Source organism: Oculina patagonica, chromosome 4 (assembly GCF_052425735.1).
Source record: "Oculina patagonica isolate OP01 chromosome 4, crgOcupat, whole genome shotgun sequence".
Lineage (NCBI taxonomy): Eukaryota > Metazoa > Cnidaria > Anthozoa > Scleractinia > Oculinidae > Oculina > Oculina patagonica.
In genome coordinates, this window is record NC_135761.1 from 26,154,141 (window position 1) to 26,176,144 (window position 22,004).

A 22,004-nucleotide genomic window follows, 5' to 3' on the forward strand; every position below is an offset into this window, starting at 1 on the left:
GGGAGATATCTCTTGATAAAGAACCAGGGTAGCAAGCTGACTTAAATCCGCAGCTAAATGAAGGCAGTGTGAAGGTCACTCTCACTTTAAGGACAAAGCCAGCAACTTCATCAGAACTGTAAGAGCTTCCATGAAGAAACACTTGAACAATATCTATATAAGGCCTAGTTCAAACGTCGTGCTTCTGCCGTGCGGAACTTATTGCAATTAAGTTCGACTGTAGCACGGCAGAAACACGCCTCTGATTCAGACGTTGTGCAAGAGTCGTAACAAATCCAGAATTTAATGACGCTTCGTAACAGTTTGTCAGCGATGATCCAACAAAAATGGCGCCGTTTTCTAATTGCAGCGAAAACACCTACTTTTAAAACTAGAAATAGCTGACACTAGGTTGCCCCCGAAGTTTCGACGATGTTTATCGGTTTTTCTTTGCTGTTCATCCTTTTCTACAATTCAGACATTTGATTGGAAATTAATTTTCTATTTTGGATGATTATTAATTATGATACGGTAAATCATTTAATTACAGGAACGCAACAGCATCTTGACATCATTTTGTCATGTTTTGCTGTGGTGGGGGATCTCAGCTAGACTCAAGCTGGACTTTAGAAAAAGTCCGTCGTCTTTATTAATTTAACACGCCGGTGTCCTAGCCGATTTTGACCCCCCTGGATTTGGACCCCCCGGTCCAAATCTGCTAGCCGATATGGACCCCCGGTCAAAATCCACTAGCCGATATGGACCCCTGGGAGTCCATATTGGCTAGCGAATTTGGACCCCCCTTCGGGAATTTGGACCCCCCCCCCCCATCAGAAGTGATCATACTTTACTTTCGTACTCCTGCAGTCGTAAACTAATAAAAGAAAAGATGATTAAATGTCCATACAAATATTTCATGGACATTGAAAAGAGGAAATAGACAACGTACGCCCTGGTGTTTACCAAACACAGCATGCACGCGCATTGTAAAATTTATGTTATTCTCAACGTCCCTAAGCAACGTTTTCCAAATGAAAATCAAGTGTCATTTTTTTTGACCCGAGCCTAAAGTGCAGAACCAAATTTACAATTGCGTTTTTTGTTAGTTTGTTGTCTACGTCTGAAATTATAATAAGACATGTTCGGCTAATAAGTCCCTTACTGTCAAGTTAGTTTATTAGAATAAATGTTCGGTTGAGTGAACTTACAAAAACATGAAAAGATACAGGACAATAAGATTACTACTGGACTCTAATTACATTGTTTTCTTTTTGTTTTTACTTTACACAATAGATTTCTTCTAAATAGCTTCCGACTTTTAAAACAGTTTTTCGCTTTGCCGACAAAACAAAGAGCAGTTTTCTCGACTTTTACAGCGTAAGAAGTGTTTTTTTGAAGTATAAGCTTTGTTAAAAGTTGTAAACTTGAAATAGAAAGATTCTCACAAAAAGCGCGAACGCGAGTTTTATTACTTCTGTGTAAATTAGTTGTGAAACTAGGAGAAAATACTTGTTCACGGTATTATAATTATTATCATACCGAAAGCGTAAAAACACTTTTACTGTTGTGTTCTTGATAGTTTGTCGTTCGCTTGAAATGAAACGTTTTGTCAATACCCAAGGCACCCAAAACAGGTTAAATAAAATTGCTAACACCGCGTTTTTGTCTAGTTTACTCCACTTAGAACGAATCATCATTATGGAGTAATCAATAGTTACTGGACAATAACTCACTCAAAGACTCTAATTACATTGTCTTTTTTGTTTACATTTCACAACTTTTTTTAAAAGAGGTCCCGACTTCTTTAAAAAGGTTTTTTTTTTGTAACAGTGCCGATAGAGCAAGTTTGTCGGCTATTCAGTAACTGCATGCGCAAGCGTGTAAACAGTGGTTAAAAAAGAGGTTCGCATAGAGCGCAAAAATAAAGTTAACTGTTACAGTTAAAAAGCAAGTTAAACAAGTAAAAATATGTTTACCGCGTATTGTACTGACTTGATAATTCATTTTGTAAACAACTTTATAAAGTCCACCTTCGGAATTTCGAACGGTTATCCTCATGAACTGAAATTCTGCAAAATTTGATTACAATAGTTTATTAAAAGTAAATGCCCTTTTTTAAAAGTTATTGACTGCGAAAAACATTTGCTTGTTTGTAATTTTTCTGAATAACTAAGTGCGGTGTCTGTGGAACGTGTGATAGCAATTATGTTATTGTTTTAATTAAAATATGTCTTTCACAATGAAGTTTCAGCTCCGCCTACAACAAACAGCTTTATCTGGACTATTTCTATTGTTTAACTTTATCTGGACTGCATCTATTGTTTGCGTTAGGTATAAAAAGGGTCACTATTTCTGCTGAAATTAACATTAGTCTCGTGCTTCCCTACTGTGAGCCATGGCGGAAACGAAAGCCAGTATCCCGATGATTTTACTAAAGACCAAAAGCGGAATTTACGGAAAAAAGCGCAAAAATTCGTCTTGGACGATGGTGCGTTGTTTTTCGTTGGTCAGAACAGCCAGCCAAGGAGATGGATCTTCAACACAGACGAGCAAGAGAAAATCCTGAAAGCTTGTCATTATGACAAACTTGCCGGACACTTTGGCCGTGACAAGACACGAGAAAAGGTTTGTGCAAAATTCAACCATGCTATGATGCTTGTCTAGAATTTTGATATTGTGTTGAAAATTATATTTATCTATTTAGTTTAATTTATCTGTTAATAACTGTTGTTCAGCTCGGCCTACCACCCGCAGTCAAATGGCCTTGACGAAAGAATGAACCAGACGCTAACGAGGGCCCTAGTGAAGTTCGTAAACGAAAACCAAGATGACTGGGACGTGCACATCAAGTCCATTCTGTTCGCCTATCGAACCAGCAAAAACGACTCCACAAAATTCACGCCGTTCGAGTTGATGTTTGGCCCGTGCACCTGTCTTACCAATCGAGATGGCAATTAAGTCAAAGCCCAGCAGCACTGATGGCGATTCACCCTCTGGCACCGCTGAAGATGCACCCTCTGACTTTAATGAGAAAGTCCGCATTATGATGAACGTTCGCGACCAAGTTAAGGCTAAGGCGATGCAAAACATCAACAAAGCACAAGAGCGGCAAAAGAAGTCGTACGATGCAAAACACCAACCACTGAAATTCAAAGAGGGTGATGCCGTGCTGCTCAGGAACATGCGTAACGAGGCAAGAAAAGGAGGTAAACTACAGCGGCCGTGGTCAGGTCCCTACACCATCAGTAAGGTTCTCCCTAAAGGTCTATACAGGCTACGAAACGAGGACGGAACTGAACTGAAAACATCATATAACAGCTCAAGACTGAAAGTGTATCATCATCCTGTACACTCACAGCCAGACAAGAGTACCTCTGCAGAGATCGGCTAGAAGCCTGTCAAATCTACCGCCGACAAAGTTGCAAAGAACACCGCACAAAAGCCAGTTACGACTGTTAAAGCTAATCTTCCAGAAAGGGATCGGGAAACTATCCTTGGCAACCATCGCCTCGACGACAACGTCATATCAATCAATCACAGAAAATTCTTATGAAACAATTCCCGAACACTGGCGGGTGGCAAGACACAGTTCTGTCACAAACGTCATTCTCCGCTATTGCCGAGGAATCCATCCAAATCCACCACACAGGCAAAAATCACTGGGTCTGTTCCACATCCATCGATGGACACCTGAGAGTGTACGATAGCTCCTCCTCCAAACGGCTCACGTCATCGATGGAAGTTCAGCTAGCCGAATGCTATAAGAACTTGGCAACGGGTAGCACCCTTGCTGTGGAGCTTCCTCCTGCGCAGGTACAACGAGGAGGGGTGGACTGTGGCCTGTTTGCCATCGCTTTCGCTTACGAGCTAGCCGCTGGAAACAACGCTTCTGACGTCTCTTTTGAACAAGGAGAAATGCGCGAGCATTTAGTGAAGTGTTTAGAAAGGGGTCGCTTTGAACCTTTCCCGCGAAACAAAACAACACCAAGATTCAGCAAAAGACAAAACTGTGACATTAGACTGTTCTGTTCATGTTCAAGACCAGAATGTTGGGACGATATGATTCAATGTGAATTGTGCGACGAATGGTTTCACTTAACTTGCGAAGGACTCGAGACTGCCCCAGAGGGCGAGTGGCTTTGTCGCGTATGCAGACCACCAGACAATAAACGCGTTAAATTTTAAAATAGGATAGAACGGAGATCGCGATTTTCTAAGACTAAGTACCGTTAGTTTTTTAGCTACCATTTATAGTTTATAATTTCTGATTGCAATTGTTTTTGTCTAAACTGAGGCGTTATTAAGAATAGATCGAAATTCGCGTTTTTCTAAGTCTTAAAGTTACGGCTAGTGTATTTTTGTCCATATTAATCCGTAAAATAAGAATAGAATGAGGTTTGCGTTTTTCTTAGACTTAAAAGTTACCGTTAGTTTATAATTATTACTATTGCTGATTGCAATTGTTTTTGTTGATCTGAATATTAGGGCGTGAAAAAAGAATAGAACGAAATTCGCGTTTTTCTTAGACTTTGAGTTACCGTTAGGTTATAATTGCTACTATTGCTGATTGCAATTATTTTGTCTATATTAAGGCGTAATTTAAAAATAAGAATATTACGAAGTTCTCGATTTTCTAATACTTTAAGTTAGTAATACCGTAAGATTATAACAGGATCCGTAGTTAGACGCTGTCTTTAGTCAGGTCTTAGTTTACAATAAGCTTTGCAATGAATTATAGTAATTTTCGGTAATAATTTACAGGCCTGCATAGAACGAAAAATTGCATCGCTATTATATAAAGTTATTTTATTTACTATAATAAATATGGCAGAATTATAACAAGATATGCATTTGTTTTCATTATCTTAATTACAAATTTTGTGTTGTCATTCGAGGGAACGTTGAAAAATATGCTTGCAAATGGAAAAATTTACCGAGTAAGAAGGAGAAAAAGCTTAAATAACAATTGTTTAGGGGGGTCCAAATCGGCGAAGGGGGGGCCATATCGGCTAGTGGATTTGGACCGGGGGGTCCATATCGGCTAGCGGATTTGGACCGGGGGTCCAAATCGACGGGGGGTCCAAATCGGCTGTGACACCGGGACGGTCGACCTATCGCGACTTGCGTGGCTCGTTTTCGTGACTTCGTCGCTTTGAATGGGCCGCTTTGTTGGCTCGAATCGAACTCACTTCACTGTGGTAAAGTCTTGATCTCAGCGAGGATAAACTTTAGAAACAGCAAAACGTTTTAAAATTACCATTTGAGCCGGCCCAATTGTTTTATTAATATATGGGCTGAGCCCGAGCATGAAAAATGACATGAGAATGATCAATCTTTAGAAAGAAAAGGATGTCGAAAGAATTTCTTACCTCTGTCAAAAGAAAACGCCTGCCGCGAGTTTTAAATAATCACAATGCATCTCGAGATTTCTTTTGAATTTCTTTTCTTGATGCCGCATATCATCTTGTAAAATTAAAATTTCGTCCGGAAGTGGACCGATCAAGACTTTTGAAGCTTTCTCCATTCAAGTAGTTTGTGCCTGGTAAATCATGGTCAGTTGGACAAAGGCTTTCTTTTAATATCGTAAATCACGCTTCATGGCAACGATCAAGGAAAGGATACCGAAAGAATTTCTCACCTTTGACAATGAAAACGCTTGACTTTCTTAACTTTCGCTCTTGACTTTTCTTTCTTGACTTTCGCTCGCTTCTGGTTTCCGGTTTCGCCACAGGGAGCAGAGGAGCCAAATTCGACCTTTGTAAATATCAAAATGTTCGATTACAAAGGTCGAATTTGGTTCCTCTGCTCCCTGTGGTTTCGCCTGCCGCGAGTCTTAAACAATTATCTCCGTTCAAGTAGTTTGCGCTTGGTAAATCGCGGTTTTGGACTAAAAAGGCTTGCTTATCGTAAATCGCAGACAAATTTGAAGATATGGCTTGATATGTTCGTACGTGTTCCTAGACAAATTTCTTCTTCGGCCACTCAGATGTAAAAAGTGTGGATTTTCTTTCTTCTCTGCGAGTTACTTGGTTAATTATCGCGAAGTCTTTTCAACAATTGCATTGCTTTCGGCTTTTAGACATAGTGAAATGAATAGGCCTCGAATAAAACCTCAAATTATCTTTTTCAAAATTCTGCCCAACTGCAATCAACCTTTACAAGCTTCGTTTGTTTACTTGTTGTCATCTGTGCACGTGCTCACGCTTTGGGTTGTCATCATCACTCAGTCATCGTTTACTTGCGTCATCATTGACCAATCACCGTACAGGCAATTTTATCACACCTCCCGATACCCACTTACGGGCTTTCAACCTTGTCGGCATTGCACAACTCCCGATACCATTTGCGCGCTCACATTGGTCAAATCGAGAATTTTCCTGGTATACAGCTATTTCAATAAACGTTGTCGGTTCAAAGCTAAAAGCTAAAAGGCAAGACCGTACGGTGTTCTGGGTATTCACTACAAATTTGCATATAAGCTTCATTAAATGTACAAATTTGTATTTCGCACGTGGAGAATTCACGTGTTTCTTTTTTCCTCTCAGGAGGACTTTCTGTAGCTTTACTTTCATTGTCGCTTGGTTCTGAGTTTTGAAAATTCTTCTAAAATTCAGTGTGGCTAAAACCACCTTGATTCACATGTCTGAAGAAATAGAAAACGTGCAAATTCGATTTTGTCATGTCATTATATAATTTAGTATTCAGCACGTTGCCCTCTTCTTCTACCCATACTGCCTTTCAGTCTTGTCTTTAAGCTTTGATCCGGACAACGTTAACTGAAATAGCTGTATACTATACATATACTCTATATTCGCGCGGATTACAATGATGCCTCCTCGGGTTTTGGCCTCTGGGCCAAAACCCTGCGGGGGCAATCATTGCAAGACTCAAGAAAAGACGTAAAGGAAAGAAACAGAAAACACTTTTCGTTTTGCAAGCACGGCGAATGTTGTTATTGCAAGTTTGGCTCCTAAGTACCCTCATGTTAACTCCCGAGAACTCCACTGCAGTTCACAGCCTGTTGACATCTCGGATGGTTTGAACATTTGTGGAATACATCTTCACCATGCTCTTCAGCAAAGAAAATTTCCTTTGCATTCCTTTGCCTGGCCAGCATGTTTTCAATCTCGAGCCCAGAGTGACCCCCGGCTCCTCGGTTCGTCAGCGGTTGGTCAGCGGTAGGGTCGCCGAGACTCACTCTGGGAAACTGAAATGTATTTCTATGTTTCTATTGGTCCTTCCAGAACAATAGAAATCAACACGGAAGTCTGAAAATCTTCCCGGAAGTAAACCAGACCGGAAACCCTGGAAAACAAGTATCACCTTATTTTTGTAAAACACCTAAGAACTCGTGATATGCCGCTAAATATAAATTAAGTATTTTCTAATACTTAAAAGATTTCCTTTAAACGTCAATTCTGAACGGAGTTTTAAAACAACAACGACAGCGTCACCAAGGTCAGGTCGATTGAAAACTCAATTTATAGTTGACTTACAAATCTCTCCAGAACTACTGTTTTATTCAAATCTCCGTTTCGGTTGAAAAACTGAATATCGCAGACAGTGCTCGATTCAAAATAATAACCAATAACGCAGAATTTGAACATTACGTGTTGTTGTTTTGCTGAAGAAAAAGAATTGTACAATTGTGTGCACTTGAATTGTGTGCACGTGCTGAGTGGCCGAAATTCTAATTACACCTTTTGAATAGCGTTGACCGGTGTGGCCTTTTCGTCTTTATTAATATTACCGCCATTCGACGAGAAAAAAATTATTTGCTCGAAAAAAAACAATCCATCCTGAAAAGATGCGCTGTAGGCGAGAAGCCTCTGAAAGATACGAGAGTCGCCAAACCATGCGTTGGGTATTATGTAAATTTCTCAGCCGTCACTGCAAAACATCAACGGACACACGCACGCAATCTTCACAGACGGAATCCTGTAAGGCTAACAAGACCTTTGATTTAAAACAAATATAGCAGTATGCTCAAGAAAGAGAATAAAGGAAATCAAAACAACAGACACTCTTTTTTTTAAACTCTCTCGTTTGTTAACTGCAGAACGTTGTTGTTACTTTTAATTTTGTTGCTTCGATAAACACAAGTTCTGTCGATACTGTGATAGAAATAGTTCATCTTTTTCGATTTACTTCCGTTCTGGGAAATTAACTTCCGTTTAGACCTAAAAGCATGCGCAATAAAAACCGGAAGACCAAGGTTCTACCTGAAATCGACCTGAAATTGATCTGATCAATTCCAGTTTCCCAGAGTCCGTCCCATACCGCTGACCGCCTAGACGGACTCTGGGCTCGAGATTGGCATGTTCTTCGGAGACGTTCGTATCGCCTTTGAAAAACACTCGGATAATCTTCGGAGATCTTCGGTCTGGAAATTGCTCAAAATGCAACAAGTTGCTCGAGAGGAAAAAAGTTGCTCGAAGGGGAAAAAGTTGCTCGAAACATGAAAAGTTGCCAAAAAGTTGCTGAGCAACTTATGGAAAGCCCTAATTTTCTTTGGCGCGTCAAAAGCACGGCGTTTGAACCGCTGCCGTGCCAGAGTCGTGTATTACGGCATGGCGTGTCGAACTAAATTGCTTTGCTGAAATTAATTCAAAAGTTTGGTTCAGACGCCGTGCTTCTGCCGTTCTTTTGTCGAACTTATTTCCTGAATTAAGTTCGGCACGGCAGAATTAGAAGCACGACGTCTGAACTAGGCCTAAGTCTTGTATCAGAGTCTTGATGCGCGTCCCGCAAAGTAAAACAAGGACACAATCTCAAATCATAAGTTATTTGGTAACAATGTTGGGGACTTTTTCGCCGGTTGTTTAAATCTCGGTAAAGAAATTCCATTATTTATTTTTCAGGGATTAATAGACAAGTAGCGTTCTTCCAGAAGGATGGCCCACCCGTTACATGTTGGCGACCGCGAAGTTTCACAAGATGAAATCAAATATCTTGAGAGAGAGGCTAGGGATTACTGCCTCACACATGGAATGTTTTTTAATGACTCCAAGGGAGAACCACAACATGTTCCCTTCACTCTGTTCCCTTCACCGTTCCCGCAGAAGCTTTTCACCGCTGCGAAAAAAGTGCAAACGGATTTTAACCTGCTTGTACACAAAGTGAGCCAGGACTACGAATTTACAAAGAAAGCACTTTCGAGGTAATTGCGATCAGTATAAATAAGTACCGTAATTGCCCCCACAGGGTTTTGGCCCAGAAACCAAAACCCGAGGAGGCATCATTGAAGTCCGCGCGTATAATATCCGTATCAGCCATACAGAAAAAATCTCAATTTGCCTTAAGTGGGCGCGCAAGTAGTATCGGGTGTTTTGCAGAATGCCCGCAAGTGGGTATCGGGAGAAGTGATTATGACGCAAGATAAACGAGTCTCTGTGTCGTGATTGGGTGATGATGACAAACCATCAGCGTAAACACGTGCGCACTCGACAACAACGCTTCAACCAATTCTTGCAAATGTTGGCAAAAGTTGATTTCCAGCTTAAAGCAAAGATAATTTGAGGTTTCATTCGAGGTCTTAAGTTGTGCTCTCTTCATTTCACTAAGTCTCGGAGAAAAAATTTGTCCAGGAACGAGTGCGAACATATCTACATAATTGTCCGCGAATTACGATAAGCAAGAGTTTGTCCAATACCGCGATTTTCCATTAACAAACTACTCACTACTTGAACGGAGAAAAGTCTTGATCAGTCAACCTCCGTACAAGATTTGCAAAACGACATGCGGCAAACCAGGCAGACAATCCTTTGTGTTTGAGGCCGCGTGACGTAGCGTCACGGTATGCGCTATTTGATCCCATACATTCACTGTAATTTGTAACGATTGACCTCGGCTTGAGTCAACTGATCGTGAGAAATGCTCCATAAAATACTGAATTTCGCATCTTCTGATCCCAAACTTTGATCTACTGTAAGCCAGATAAATAAAGTTCACTTACCTTTTATCTTTTGTATGATATTTTGTGTTTTTATGGGGTTTGGAGGCCGTTAATTCCTCGATACAGTCGATAGTCGTCACCGCCTTCAGCTAAAGTAAGAAAAAAAGACAAGTTGGAGGGTCGATGCTACTTTCGGCGGCAAAACACAGATAATTCACAATAACTGCCAATTGTTTTGCTAGCTGGTTGGTTCTTGGCGATCAAGAAGAATAACTTAAGTTGCCCATTGCAGAGAGTAAAGTAATTTGTTCAATGCACGTTTACAAATGGCGCTCGATGATTGGTTTTTGGGGTCGACAGTCGCCCTTCGTTTCCAAATGCATATTAGCTACATCCACCCAACTTGTTGGACTTTGCTTATTTCAATTAAGTTTAATTACAGATTGTATGCAAGAGAAATAGCATAGCCTAGTTTTTTTTACGCGAGATATTTGTTAAGCATGTCTTACTCAGTTCGATCTATTCACCTTTGTTTGTTAATATTCAACTTTTAGCACTGTTGCTGCTGACCCTTTCACATCAAGACTCTTTGACATTTATGAGAAAGTCTTGAAACGAGAGAATGCTCAGGTTTGTACCATTAAATCCCCTACCTCTTCCTACAGGTCTGTCCGTTGCTGCAATGACCTGCGGCCCATAATCCTTCTGATGAAGAAGTTCGCTTTGTTAATGAGACTCGCACTAAATAACAGTGAAATAAGTGTGATCGTATTGTGCTTTATTGTTATGGAGTTTAGGATTGATTGGCAGATTACAAATTGTTTTCATCATATAAATTCAGGCTATGTTTACACGAGACCGGACCAGAAACGTTCCAAACCTGACAGGACCAGATCAGCTTTTGTTAACATGGAACCGTTTGGCACCGATCCGCAGGTGTTAACACGGGACCGTTCTGGAACCGGTCCAGAATTATGTACTTATTGACTGAGTGGGAGGGCCGGACGGGAAAATATTTGGCTCGAGGTCAGGACGTACGAGAGCCAAATATTTTCCCGTCCGGCCCGACCTAACTCAGTCAATAAGCATTTTATCATATATGAAGATCGCGCGGAATTTGGAAGTAACACCTCTCTTCGAACAACAACAGAATAATTTCATTCGAAATGCGAGGTTTACAAAGCGATTAGAACTTGGAAAGCAAATGTATCTGACTTTGCGACCGAAATTTTTCAAACCGTATGAACGGAATACGCTGAAACTTGGCACAAACCTTTGCAATATCCTGTTCTAACTGCAGCTTTAAAAAAATGCAAAACAAATCGACAAATTTTTCGCAATTTGAAATAACGTCATTTGTTTGATAATTTCAAAAATTCGGCTGAAAACCATCCATCTTTATTGACTGCTAACATTTGATGTATATACACGATCTTATAACTTTTACACACAAGATTAAGGTGACATCAGTCTCAAAACTGGCTGGTGCTGGGTTATTATAAGTATCAGATTTATGCGTTGGTCAAGTCAGACGCATAACACAACAGTTTTCAAAGGCAAAATAAAGAAGTCGCTCGTTCAGGAAATCTACGGAGTGGATTTTCCTGTAAGTTGTTGTGAGTAAACTTCAACTGTTTGGCAGCGTTTTGGGGTAATTACAGAAAAATTCACCGTGGCATTTTAAAAATAATCGCATTTTATTAAAAACGAAGGCTTTCGAAAATCGCTCATAACTTAAACAAATCGCGTTTGATCGCCATAAAATTTATCATTTTATATAATTTAAGCATTATTCTTTCAGATTCTCAAAAATATAAGCAATCGCTTCACGTTTTCCCGTTTTAAAACGCGCTTAAAAAAGGGAACTGCCAACCTCATAAATACCCGCGGGCCACCTTAACTGAGATGGTTCTTTTGCGTAAAAATGTTGTCAAAACTTGATTGAAGCCTCTGGACCGCAGAAAAAATGTTTCGTCATATCGGCATAGTCTAAAACCTGGACTGGACTGTGGACTGGACCCTGGACTCTGGACTCTGGACTCTGGACTCTGGTCAATTTTTTAAAAAAAAAATATCTTCATTAAATATTAAAAAAGTTAACTATTAATATAAAACCAGATTGATTAACAAATATTTTTACTTTCAATTTGTTAATTTTCTTTTTATTTTATGAATTTTTTTTTATTTTGAAAGCGTCTTTTAAAATATCATGATAAGGATGTTTTGATAGCGAGTGTTGTGCAGTCATGTACAGGGAAGCGTCCGAGTTTTTGTGCCTGTTAACCATTTAACACGGCAATAATTAAGAAAAAATCGATAGTCGGTCTAGAAACGAAAAACAGTTCGAGTTAGCGGGGTTTCGAGTTATCGGGGTCGATTGAATAAGACTGAAAGGTGGGTTCAAATCCAAGGGAAATGGAAGTTTGTTCGAGTTATCAGAGTTCGAGTTACCGGGGTTCTACTGTACTCTCGTCCAATTGGGGGGCTGACTAGTAATTTGATTTTCTCTTGGTCTTTGTTACCCCTCAGCTGCCCCGTCTCCTCCCTGTCTACCCTTAGAGATGCCATCTGTTTTCGTTACCCGTGATGGACAAATAAAATTCTCTCAATTTCCACTTTTTAAATACAATCTCAACTTTCTACTGCGTTTCATAGCTATTTAAACTGTGACACACTATTTATTCGATGTATTCACTTCGCTTAACATAACATAACTTTATTTTTACTCACATCTTTTATACAGAACATTTGAAACAAATTAAATATGTATAAAGATTTGATGCTTTGATGCTTCCTGCGATTCTTCCATTGGCTCTACCTTTACAATATTGTATTTGTCGCCACTAAAATGTGACAGAAACTCACATATTACTATCGGATAAACTGATGTAACTTCGGTCAGAATCACGCTCATAAATATGTCAGAATCAGAACATACCTATCACTGGAATCGCCTGAAAAGTTTGACATTTTGCATGCCCATGCGGTTGCTGTGGACCTGCTCCCGAGTGACGGACGTTCTGGTGTTTAACGAAGCCAACAACTGTGCCCGTAACTGAACGTGTTTTCTTTCTTTATGTTGAGCGTATCGATGCGAACAGCATAAAAAGCTTTCTTGACAAACTGTTGGAAGGATATTTATTTTCTTTTTATAAGGCCTAAAAGCACGATGGTATAACAAAAGGCAGACATGACGTAGACCATGATTGGACGAGAGTAGTTGTCACAAGATTTTTATCAAGGCAGACTACTTATTCATTGTCTTGTTAAATGGTAGACAGGCACAAACACTCAGAAGCTTCCTGGAACATAATTGCACGAAAGTCTTTATCAAAACATCCTTATCAAGATATTTCTAAAAACGCTTTACTCTGTCGGTGACGTAGCACCAAGCTAGAGGCCGGGTAATGTAGCGAATTATACTTTCTTGGCCGGAAATTGTACTTGTTTCATGTTTCAAAAACAATCGATCACAACCTTTAAACCAAAACATCGAGAAAAAGTAAAGTTTGTATTTGCAGTGGAGATTGGGCGATTTTTTTTATCCATCACGGGTAACGAGGACAGATAAGCATCTCTGAGAGCAGACAGGGCGTACACCATGATCGGACGAGAGAAGTTGTCACAAAATTTTTATCAAGGCAGACTTCTTAGTCATTGCCTTGTTAATTGGTAGACAAGCACAACAACTCAGACGCTTCCTGGTACATGATTGCACAAGAGTCGTTATCAAAACATTCTTATCATATTTTAAATTTTTTATTTGAAATTTTATATTTGAAAGACGCTTTCCTTTGTCGGTGACGTAGCACCAAGCTAGAGGCCCGGTAATGTAGTAAATTTGGGTCCAAAAAATTTCACTGGTTTCATGTTTTAAACACGGTACATAACACAAACTTTAAACCAAAATTCGGGGAAGTAAGTAAAGATTGTCTTTTAAAGTAAAGATTCGAAATATTTTTTAAAAAGTTTGGCACCTCTGAGAGCAGACAGGGCGTAGTCCATGAATAGACTGAGAGAAGTTTTCACAAGATTTTTATCTAGACCGACTTCTTAGTCATTGTCTTGTTAAATGGTAAAAAGACACAGAAACTCAGACGCTTCCTGGTTCCTGATTGAACAAGAGTCGTTATCAAAACATTCTTATCATATTTGAAAGACGCTTTCCTTTGTCGGTGACGTAGCACAAAGCTAGAGGCCGCGTAATGTAGAGAATTATATTTTTTTGGCTGGAAATTGTACTGGTTTCATGTTTTAAACACGAGTCATCACAACCTTTAAACCAGAAAATGGAGAAAAAAGTAAATATTGTATTTGCAGTGGAGATTGGGAGAATTTTTTTTATCCATCACTGGTAACGAGGACAGATTGGCATCTCTGAGAGCAGACAGGGCGTAGTCCATGAATGGACGAGAGTAGTTTTCACAAGATTTTAATCTAGACCGACTAGATTAAAATAATAAATACTTGTTTCCTTTATAACAGGCACAAAAACGCGGACGCTTCCCTGTACATGACTGCACAAGAGTCGCTATCAAAACATCCCTATCATGATATTTTGAAAGACGCTTTCAAGAAAAAAAAATAAAATATTTGTTAAAAAATAAAAATAAAATTAAAATTAAAGATATTTGATAATCAATCTGGTTTTATATTAATATTTAACTTTTTTAATATTTAATGAAGATATTTTTTTAAAAAAAAAAATTGACCAGAGTCCAGACCATGCCTCGTCATATTATCGACAGATCGTGCATTGGAAAACTTAGCAAATTCCTTGTCATAATTATTCGTCAAAAATTTCACAACGAATTAAAAAAAATGTTTTCATGTCAAATCGCCGAGTAGCTTGTGCCACCTACCCGTGACCACCCTGATCATCTTTACACATCTCACATGTAACGGACAAAACTAATGCTAAAAGTATGAGGAAAGTTTTTCGCAGTCATATGGCCGAGCTTCACGAGTTTTCTTGTTACTAAGTTAATTATCAGTTTAAAAGTTCGGGGAATCTTACCTCCATGTCCACAATCTTTTCCTTAAGACGTTTATTCTGTGCAATTATTTCTTCCTGCTCAGTTTCAGTTGCTGGGTGAACACAAGTAAAAGTAAAAACATAAACCGGCTGATTGTTTCTTAATTTACGAGTATCATTTTACAACATGTTGTAGATTCGTTTTACGTGAGACGGGATAAGTACTGTATTATTATTATAACGAGGCTTAGTAACAAATCAGCGCAATGGTTTGGTAATTAGAAGTTAAATGAACCACTCGGGATTTGACTGACGCAATCATTCCAGCACACATTAACTCTTTTCTGGTTCTGATAAAACTTTCTTATTCTTTTCAAAATCAATTAATATCGGTTGATAAATACCAACATTGTTCTTTCAATACAGACGCAAATAAGATTTCTGAAAGGTTTACCAGAATAAAAACAGTGATGAGGAATTAGAAATTAATACCAGTTGGGGGAAATAGATTGAGTGAATAAACAACAATTTAAAACAAAAATCAGATCCTGAAACGTTGCGGAGGTTAAGTCATGTTAAATGAAATAAAAAGAAACAGCAAACTAAAGAACTATCAAATTAAAGAAGAACATTACTTGCCTTTTCCCTTTTTTCGCCCTAGTATGAACCACATCTGTCAAGTGTTAGAACAAGAAAAAAACTGTTAGTATGAGTTATCAAACTAAATACAACATGCCGTGCAGGTTTAACTTGCACGGTTCTTAGTTTTCCAATTGGCGTGCTAAGTTTTACTTCATCGATACATTGCAAAAACATTGAAAGGATTGGTTTTAAATTTTTCGATGAAGAAAAGCTTGTACTCTAAACTTACCACTGAAATGAGGAAAAATCCCGCACTGGTATGCGAAATAAAAGGAAGTGACGAAAACGATACATCCGTTATCTGAAAAAGCCAATATTAAGTTAAAATGATTTCATCTTAACTGTACGCGGGATGAACAGTGGCTTAAAAAATATTAAAAAAGTACGGCCGGCTTTCAATTGATTAAAAGGACAAATGCATTTCGTGCTCATACCTTTGCAAAATTAAAGTTCCTCATATCGTTTAATTTCATCTCAGGTAGATAAAATTTTATCTGATTCCACAAACTCTTCAAAGCCTACAAGATATAAAAGGACAATTGTCTAAAGGACGATTTACCTGTGACAGCAGCATAAACTGTTAATTTTCTTGGCAAATCAAAGCTCAGTACAACTGACTAACGATTGTCACCACCGGCATGCCTATGATGTTGAAGTCAGATCAACTTGGCAGGTTTGCCGTTGGTTATTACTTGGGACAAATGTAATGAGGGCGAGAAAAACTTCCAGCCAGTGTCCCGGGCATATAAAGATAAAAACAACCTTTAATTGGACCCAAGTGGTTTCGTTAAAATGCCGCAAGCTTCAATTGTGCCGTCTAAATTACCACTAAGATTCTAATCCAAAACAAAGAGTTCCTGAAGAAGGCCATCGACAAATCTTTTTTTTTTTCCATCGACAAATCTTATTTAATTAGTTTAAAGAAGTATTTAGTATGTTACTTAACAAATCTTACATTTATTAAAAACGTAAGGGATGCATATAGGCATGTCTCATTGACCCATTTCAGCTCATTTGAATTAAAATTCACCTGAGATGAAATGATTAATGGGACAAGTCTTTAATAAACTTGGCTACGAAACAACATGTTTTTCTAAACCATAACTCATGATCAGCACAACTTGTTCAATATGGTCACGACAAAGTCATGCGCTTATTGTAAATTGGCCGCAATCATGTCACGCGCCTCAACCGTACCGTCCAAGCAGAATATTTAGCGGGTTTATTGATTGTTAATTTAACATAATTCAATTTGTAATCATACCATTTTTTAATTTAAGTTCCAAAAAAACAGTTCCACAATAACGCGACCAATTACATTTGATCAGTTTTTGTCCCGACGGTAAAAGAATAGGCCTGCTATCTTAATCTAACTTTGTTATGAAGCACAACGGAAATTAAAGGCTAACCTCAGGCAGTGGGTATTCCATAACACTCTTCAAAACTGTATTGACACCAAAAAGTTCATTTTCGTAACCTGGAGCGAAAAAAAGTAAGGTTAGAAACATCATTGAAAAAAGGAAGAGCGTAACACTGTGCAAACCGAAAGTTACTTGACAAATAAAGGAAACGTTTTTCTTTTTAAAAAAAAAAAAATAAGCTTAAAGGCAGTTATTAAGTACAAAGACGCTTTCTTCATCATTTTCATCATAACCAGAATCGCTCACTTCGTGAAGTGGGAAATAGTAATTTTTTACAATCTGTTTGACACAAACTCAAAATTTAAGCTCAGCATTCGCTAGCGGATTAAAACCAGACTGCAGTTTTACGAAGCGTTTACATGATTAAAATAGCCAGGTTACTTACCTGAATAGCTTGTCACAGCAAAACTTAGAAAAATGACAATCGAAATACTGAAAACGATTTTCAAAATCATGTTTGTTGTATTTTTCGACCATCTACTCCAATCTCCAACTTTTTTGCTGTAGAATACCTGACGCGCGCTAAGTTCATTGTTACGTAGCCATGAGGGTGACCGCTGACGCGACTCGGTAACCGCATTTTGATTCTTTTAAGGCGGAGGTTTTGCAATGTCATGATCAGCTACTAAGACATACTAAAACTTTGTTTTGCATTGACAGACAACTGACGATAGAAAAAGTATTTGAGAGATAAACGCAACTTACCGTTAAATGGAAATATTGTGCGCGCTGATTATCTTTTAACTGCTCGCGCATTCTAAGAAGCGAAGATCTGCGCGCGCGTGAAAGTAATCGATTTTACAATTATAGCTAACAAATTTCTCGCCCGCTGATTGGTGTTTGGAGAAATGAATTTCGACAGTCGCCCCTCACTTGTCCCAACTCTCCACGCCAATGTATGGACCACAGTTTCTTTCAAAGGCAAATAAACCACAGTCTGTTCGACTTTTGACCATCCGCGCTCCTTGTTGGGCTTTGCTTATTTAGTTTGAAACAAATTTTTAATTTGAATTTGCACGGCCTAGTTTTTTCCAACTCGAGACATTTGCTAATCTTATCATGTCTTACCCAGTTCGATCTATTCTCCTTTGTTTGTTAATATTCCTCTTATAGCACAGTTGCTGCGGACCCTTTCACATCAAGACTCTTCGACATTTACGGGAAAGTCTTGGAACAAGGAAATGCTCAGGTTTGGACCATTAAGTCCCCTACCCTTCCCTACAGGTCTGTCCGTTGGTGCAAAGACCTACGTCCCATAATTCGGATTTCCTCTGATGAAGTATTTCGCTTTGTTTCTGAGACTCTCACTAAAAAAATGTGATCGTATTTTTCTTTATTGTGATGGACTTCAGGATTGATTGGCAGTTGATGACTTTTCCCATAATATAAATTAGCATTGTAGTAGAAAACTGGTTGATTCTACCGGAAAATCTATGTTTCAGCCTGAATGAAATCGTAAAACATAAATCACTAAGTGTATAGAGTCTATTTAGAAAATTCACTTAATAATTTAAAAGCTTGAGGGTTTTTTTTGATATAGAAATCTTTCATTATGTTTTACAATCAGCTCCTTTTAATTTTTCCGAAACTTTTATTTTTTCATTTAGACTTAATATGTGTTTCTTAAGAGGAATTGATTTTCGTAGGTCTTATTTATTTGGCGTGTTTTGCGTGGCTTCCTGCCCCCCTTTTTAAGTAACAGTTTTTCAGAAATTTCTCGTTAACGCCGACTGAACAACTGATGTGTTTTTTTCCTTCAGCCAATCTCTTTAGGAATCTTCAGATCGGACTACTTGATTGACACATCAGGCGGGTTGCACAATCAATGTTGCGGTTGTAACAGCAGTGATAAAAACGCTGCTGGGCCGATTTACATCAAGCAGGTTGAAATGAACACCATAGCTCTCGGCGGAATCTCATTTTCCTGTCTTGTTCCCAGCATGCACAGGTAACAGTTACAGTCTTGTTTGTTATATCGCTAGCGCTCGCAATTTACTGTTACTTGTAACATTTCCTGTTCTGTTGTAAGACAGACTTAATACGTTGTCTAAACCTGCGATCAGGCGTTCTTTTTTTATCACGGCGGCGGAACGAAGGAAAAAAGAACGCCAGTTCGCGACGTTTTGAAATTAAACGTTTGTTACCCGACCTTCCTTTGGCTCTAGAAGTGCTCTTTTGCCTTACTACTGACGCATTTTACGCCTTCAACATTCCAGGTATCTTTTGCATTTAAAGGGCCAAGAAAACAAGGTAAGACGATTTTGAGTTTTTTGTCTGTGGCAATGACTAATGACCGAGTCATTTCAGCAAGTTTTGACTATTTCGTAGTATAACAAAATTCCTGAATCTGATTGGTTCTTAGCAGGCCCTATATTTTTCACCAAATTGGAGCGCACGCAGCTAAGGTCTCCGGTAAACAAGTTTGCGTGTTGCGCATGTGCGCGGTTTAAACTGCGCACTCTTAGTTTATTCCTCCATTAAAAAACTGTGCCCTGAACTTAACCAAAAGACCAAAAAGACTTGAGACAAAAAACGCACTCCGTGCAGGCTGTGAAGTATGGTGTGTAAGTTATTAAACGACTAATATACTGAATGTGTGTTGTCTATCTCAAGGTGCCTGCAAATCCTGCATTAGATGAAGCAGCTGACGGTCTCATAAGGGCGTGGGAACTATATGGATCAAAAAGGTTAGGGCAGCTTGTTATCATTGGCTATTTATTTCTGTTCTTGTTCTTGTAACAACAGATTTCTTGTTTATTTTCAGCGCTGTGATTATGTTCGTTGTTCAGCCTGGCGAGGTAAATGTCTATGACCAAAGACTGCTGGAGTATCGTATTCATGAGAGGTAAACAGTTCTATCCTGTCTAATCCCCGCATACGCCGCTTGTCTGATAAGTTACCCAAAAATCTTGGCTACGACTTCCTTAATCCATAGAATCCCACGATTGAACTTTTTAACTCGCTATTGTGCTGAAGAAAGCAGGTACAACAGGCGCTATCGTCTGAGCGTGTTTGTTCGAAAGCTAACTAACGCTATTTCTGGCCTCACTTTGTCTCTGATTATCTTTTTTCCATCTCATTCCTAATTTGTTTGTTTTTTGTTTTCATTTTTGCAGGAACGGTGGTATAAAAGTGATTAGACGGAGTCTTAATGACATTTTCAATGATGGTAAAACGGACAACGAGAAATCTTTATTTGTGTAAGTTTATTTTTAAAATCTGTTTATTTTTCCCTTTGAGACCAACGCGCGCACAATCGTGGTCTATCTAACAATTATTCCATAACCGCGCGTTGGATATGACATGGTAGATAGCTAACTCGGCGCTACGCGCCTCATTGGCAATAACTATCTCATATCCAACAAGCGCGAGCGGAATAATTGTTTTATTAAAAACAACCAAAAAATTGCAATATTTGAGGTCCCCGGCGGTTGTCGTCGACGCGTACACCTATCATATTTGTGGTCCATGGTATAAGCTCATATACCATCGCCTGTAAACCAATCAAAACATGGGAATTGCAATATACCATGGCTAGTTTTTAATAAAAGCAAATATTCAACGATGAGAAAGGGAATATATAAGATTCATCGATTCACAACAGAACACCTTATCTTACTACAAGTAGTCAGTTTTCAGTAATCAAGCACAGTGTACAAAACGTCTTCGACCCATCTTCAATTCGGCTTTTATAATTTATTGCTGGAGTGGTATTGTATAAATCAAACGAGCATTTCCTCTTGAAGTGATAATTGTTCGTCTATTCTTGCTAAACAGGAATGGTCTTGAAGTTGCTGTAGCTTACTTCAGAGCAGGTTACACACCCAAAGACTACCCCACAGAAAACGTAAGTGGATTATGCGTGACATCTAAACAATCTGTACTAATTAAATAACCACAAAAGAAGTCCAGCAAGAACATTAGCTAAGCTGAAAGGTTGTGAAATCTTTAAAATTCAGTAATCTTGTTACATACAGAAGTTTCCAATATAGTCAAAGCAGGAAAGTCTCGAAAGGTTCCAAAAGACTCCTCTGTTTGTAATTAAAATTGCTGGTCTGTTTCCTTCTTCTTTATGAGCTTATGTAGCGTATGTTACATACTTTCGTATGATCCGTATTTTTAGGAATGGTCAGCTCGTTTAACATTAGAGTTGTCCCGTTGCATAAAATGTCCGACAGTGGCACATCAGTTGATGGGAACCAAGAAGATACAACAAGTGTTAGCTGAACCTGGTGTTCTAGAAAGGTAAAATATACGAACAAATGATTGACAAGCAGCCGGAACACTTTAAAATTCGACCAACAGCACCACCGGAACATTCACCTGAAGTCGAGATGCAATCGAACTAGTCTAAAAACGATTGTTTTAACGGTCAGTTTGTCAGACTATCCGTTTACATAAACGTGTCTTTTACTAAGCAAAGCTGATTGAAGACAGCTGCACCTGTCATCGATTTTATGACGAGGTGATGCTGGTCTGTTTGAAATCCCTCACGGCGAACACTCTTAGCTAGCTAGCGTTTAGTTTCAGTTTTCAGTTTTTTTTTTAACCGGAAGAGTTTCATTGTGGCCTTGAGATAGATACTTGTGATTTTTACTGTGATGGCAGTCGAAATGTATTTTTTGTATGTCATACACTTTAATTAAACAGGTAACATTTCATTTTCCAGGTTTCTACCTGACAAGGAGTCAGTGGCCAGAGTCAGGAGAACTTTTACTGGATTGTATACCCTTGACCCGGTAATGTATACTCTCCCCTCAGTTCTCTGGCCGGCTTTATGACATTTTATACTGTAAATCAAAAGGCCTGTGTTTCGGAATTCTTAGCAGTAGTCCTCGCATTACAGAGGTATTGACACAAGGATGGTCTTCCAACCTTTAACAGATGTGAAGCTTTCAAAGCTGTTAGGCGAAACTAGTGAAACTATGCTTTCTACATCTGCCATTTTATAAGTAATCGCCAGAATAATTTATTTTCAGGCACAAATCTGACACCTCTGTGATGCAAACAACTGCTGTAATGCAGAATGATGTGAATAAATGTTGGCATGTTCGCCAACACAGCTCACTGACGTCACCTTTACTACAATTTA

The 22,004-nt window shown here is 38.8% G+C and overlaps 3 protein-coding genes across 3 annotated transcripts in view; 1 reads left to right on the forward strand and 2 right to left on the reverse strand.

Moving 5' to 3' along the window:
* The window catches only part of LOC144649964 (glutathione synthetase-like), a 93,710-nt gene that overhangs the window by 51,448 nt on the left and 20,258 nt on the right, over positions 1-22,004 (reverse strand). The gene's annotated exons all lie outside the window — the stretch shown is intronic.
* Positions 8,846-21,969, forward strand: LOC144649973 (glutathione synthetase-like). Its single transcript, XM_078509590.1, has 10 exons — positions 8,846-9,139; positions 18,026-18,101; positions 18,673-18,860; positions 19,129-19,162; positions 19,526-19,599; positions 19,677-19,757; positions 20,029-20,112; positions 20,690-20,759; positions 21,036-21,157; positions 21,582-21,969. Exons 1-10 carry the CDS (start codon positions 8,874-8,876, stop codon positions 21,691-21,693), a joined length of 1,107 nt encoding a protein of 368 aa, XP_078365716.1. The 5' UTR covers positions 8,846-8,873; the 3' UTR covers positions 21,694-21,969.
* Positions 13,968-17,428, reverse strand: LOC144652062 (uncharacterized). The gene is made up of 7 exons (XM_078512102.1): positions 17,298-17,428; positions 16,901-16,968; positions 15,926-16,009; positions 15,721-15,792; positions 15,489-15,522; positions 14,892-14,962; positions 13,968-13,985 (listed from the first exon to the last, which is right to left on the reverse strand). Exons 1-7 carry the CDS (start codon positions 17,365-17,367, stop codon positions 13,968-13,970), a joined length of 417 nt encoding a protein of 138 aa, XP_078368228.1. The 5' UTR covers positions 17,368-17,428.